The 3,359-nt window shown below is 40.4% G+C and overlaps 1 protein-coding gene across 1 annotated transcript in view; it reads right to left on the minus strand.

Annotated features, from left to right (window-relative positions):
• CCDC60 (coiled-coil domain containing 60) overlaps positions 1–3,151 on the minus strand; it is a 65,863-nt gene extending 62,712 nt beyond the window's left edge. The window contains exon 1 of the mRNA XM_009642887.1: positions 2,711–3,151. Within this exon, the coding sequence (XP_009641182.1) occupies positions 2,711–3,151 (441 nt within the window). The remainder of the gene's footprint in view (positions 1–2,710) is intronic.
• Positions 3,152–3,359: the final 208 nt, after the last annotated feature.

Here is a 3,359-nt window from a genome sequence, read left to right on the forward strand (position 1 = left end):
TTTTTAAACACAAGTGCTACACTTCCTGAGCTTCCCCCACCCCTCACCAGTATTGCCAGTAGTTTGGAGGGGGTTTATTTTGTTCCGATGGAATGCAATTCTTCCACTGCATTGGCCCAGCTTTACAGTGAAAACACTATGCAAGACAGATACCACATTCTCTGTGCGACTACAGAACAGCAGTTTCCAATGCAACAGTGAGAACAGTCAAATATCATCTCCGTGTTATCAGATACCCAATTGACTTAATAAAGATACAAACAGCATTCATGAACATACAGCTTTTCTGAACACATTTGTTGCCATCAAGTATATAAAAAAGCATCCTAAACATGCAATTATTACATATAATATCCTAAGCCCATGTCATTTCATATAACAATCCTAGCATACTTACTCAAATGTTTTTAGCTCTTAAAATCTATTTTTCTTTAATAATATCAGTTTAGAAAGCAGCATTTGCCAGTAGATATTAGCATACTCAAGTCACGCTGAATTCACAGGGCTTTTATCATCTTGTTGTTTACAAATTTTACTGTCATTCATCATTGCAAATCATGAGCTGTACTTGTGGCTGAAGAAAATGCTAACTCAGAAGGCAGAGAGGAGTGCAAATGCATTAATCCAAGATCATGATTTTTACTACTAGGAACGGTATGCTCCCAGACACCTATAATTAGGCATACCCAGTATCTACAGTCTTCTCAGTTATTCAAAATATTATGGAGACTGCTAGGTGTGGGTGGGAATGGGGTAAATAACCCATATAAAGCAAAAATACCGACAATAAAAAGTATTTTTAGAATTCGGCTACAGAAATACATTTCTGTTCTAATATCTCTGAATAACACAGGAATCTGTTTCTGCAGAGCATGCTGGCAGCTTAAATAGTGAGAGTTGGTGTGTGAGCAGTGTAAAATCTCTGGGCCTTCCCCAGTTTGTGGGGATGGAGGGAAGCAGAGGACTGGTCAGACTCATTACCAGGATTTTTTAAATTACTATTTATTTTTTTTTTAAATTTAAGTGGTTTTAATTTTTTTTTAATTTTTCAACTTAGTAAACTTATCTTTTAAGAAAAAAAAAAGTGTTCAGTCTGAGATTTTCAAGACTGTGTAGTGCTTTTAGCCATGCTCTCCACAAAAAGGAATGACAAATGTGACTACATGCCCTCTGATAGCTTCATGAATCTAAAGCATAAGCCACAACCACACAGTGACCTACGTATAGTTTATTTTCCTGTATAAATTGTATACTTTTGATTTGGTCAAGTTAAGTATTTGAATTTCAACTGGTTTCAGAGCACACCTAAGGGTCAAATCCTGACATTTTTCAATACCAAAACTACCACCACCACAAATTAACCAACATTTTCAGAATTATCAGAATTTTAAAGAGTTGAAAAATCTTTAAAGCAACTTCTAATATTCAGAAGGAAAGATGCTTTAGAAGTTAAGGGTCAAAACAAGAATACTGGCAACACCTGCTAGACTGATTAATTTACAGAAACAAGCCTGTGAATGAAGACAACCAGCAAGATGCTGCCTTAGGTTGTATGTGAAAATAAAGCGAATGTCACGCATTGTCTATTTAGAGCTTAAAACACTTAATCTAAAACTTTAAGCTTGGAATGCAACTCGTACAATCAGAGCAGAAAATTAAGTACTGGGTGGACAGAATCTTTTCTGCCTGCCCTGAATAATAACCACACTGCTTCTGCTGCAGCTGTCAGAGACTATCCCTTGGGCACTCCATTAGAAAGCACCGAGCAAAGTGTAGGCTCAAAGTCACAGAGCCTGATGTTACAGATAGGCTGGAGAGACTTCACTGTTTCCACCAGGAAAAATCGCTCTCTGCACAGAACAGCACAGAAAACTCAGAGAACTTCAGACCTCCTTGCGTGAGCCAACAGCACTGAGGAAAAGAAAACAAATGGCAGAACACAGCAAGCTCATCTCAAGAATCAGTGACAGAGTTCTTGTCCCTGTGGTTTAACGATTCAAGCCTGACTTAAAAGCAATTTGAGACAGTTCAAGACCCCCAGAGTGGGTATGCAGCACTAAAGAGAACAGGAAAGAATAACCACTCAAACAATCAAGCTATCACAGACATTCCTGGCTAATACCCTTACACCTTCCTGAAACTCAATACAGATGCAAAGTAAAATACAAAGTAATTAATCCACAACCTCCGAAGCCATCCCTACTTATGTAAGTTGTGTTATGAACACTTTACATTTTATACCATTCTTATGTTCAACTTTCAAGCTTTTTTTACCCACCCCTCAACTCCTTTACGCTCATGCCCTCAGTATGATTCCTCTCCTTCCATTTTCAAGGCTTGCTACCTTCACTGGGCATTTTCCTTTAAGTACATTCCCATTATGTCATCTTTTCCTTTTCATTCATTAGCCTGCTATTGTCTCTGCTCCATCTTAAGTGCTCTCGTTAAGAACTTTAAAGACCAGTTTCAAAAGCCAGTTCCCAAATCACAATATACACATCAAGGCAGTCCCACTTTACTTACAAATGCTCTGTACCATCATCAAATATTATATCAGATTGTGGTTATTCACAGGAAGGCATGGAACACTGTTTCAAACACTTCTTTAAACAGAAATAATGATTCCTTTCCCTAGGAACAGGGGCTTGCAATTTACCTTGAGGAAAAGCCTCCCTTCTATTTAAAGGGGAACCAGGAAAGTCAGGCCTACCTGTGCAAGCTGCCCCAAGGAGTAGAGGGTGAGGTTCTTCGGGTCCATGTAGAGAAGCTCTCCAAGCTCCCGATAAGGCTTCCCAATAGGCGTGAAGTGTCCCTGTGTGAATTGCTTCTGCCTCCTATAGTAGTTTTCCCAGAACACTTGTTCTCTTGGAGGTTCACTGCTTCTGTAAATCGTTCTGCTTCTGGCCAAGACCTTTCCTTCCTTCTGGCCAAAGCCAGGCAAAGCCTGAATGCACACAAAATCTCGAGGATTCAACGCCTTAGCGGCAGCTGGCACCTTCATTCTGCTGTTCTTAGGTAGATCTGGTACCACAGGTGCCTTGAGTCTGCTGCTTTTAGGTGCATTTGGTACCACAGGTGCCTTGAGTCTGCTGCTCCCACCTGCATTTGCTACCACAACTCTGTGGGTTTTAGATGCACCTGGTACTGGCATTGCTCCAGAATGGGAACCTCAGTGTTTTTACACCCTAAGTTATTAAAAACTCTAGTTTCCCAGTCATAAAAACCTGCTGCCCAAAGCAAGTCTTCTTTTTAATATTCTAAAAGGCAGCCCAGCAGAAGAACCCGCTGCTACCACCGCACAAGGTCTCATTCCCCTCAGCAGCCCCCCAAATAGAGATAAATCCCGTGGGGCCGGGGCA

This window comes from Egretta garzetta, unplaced genomic scaffold (assembly GCF_000687185.1).
Source record: "Egretta garzetta isolate BGI_Z169 unplaced genomic scaffold, ASM68718v1 scaffold7, whole genome shotgun sequence".
Classification (NCBI taxonomy): domain Eukaryota; kingdom Metazoa; phylum Chordata; class Aves; order Pelecaniformes; family Ardeidae; genus Egretta; species Egretta garzetta.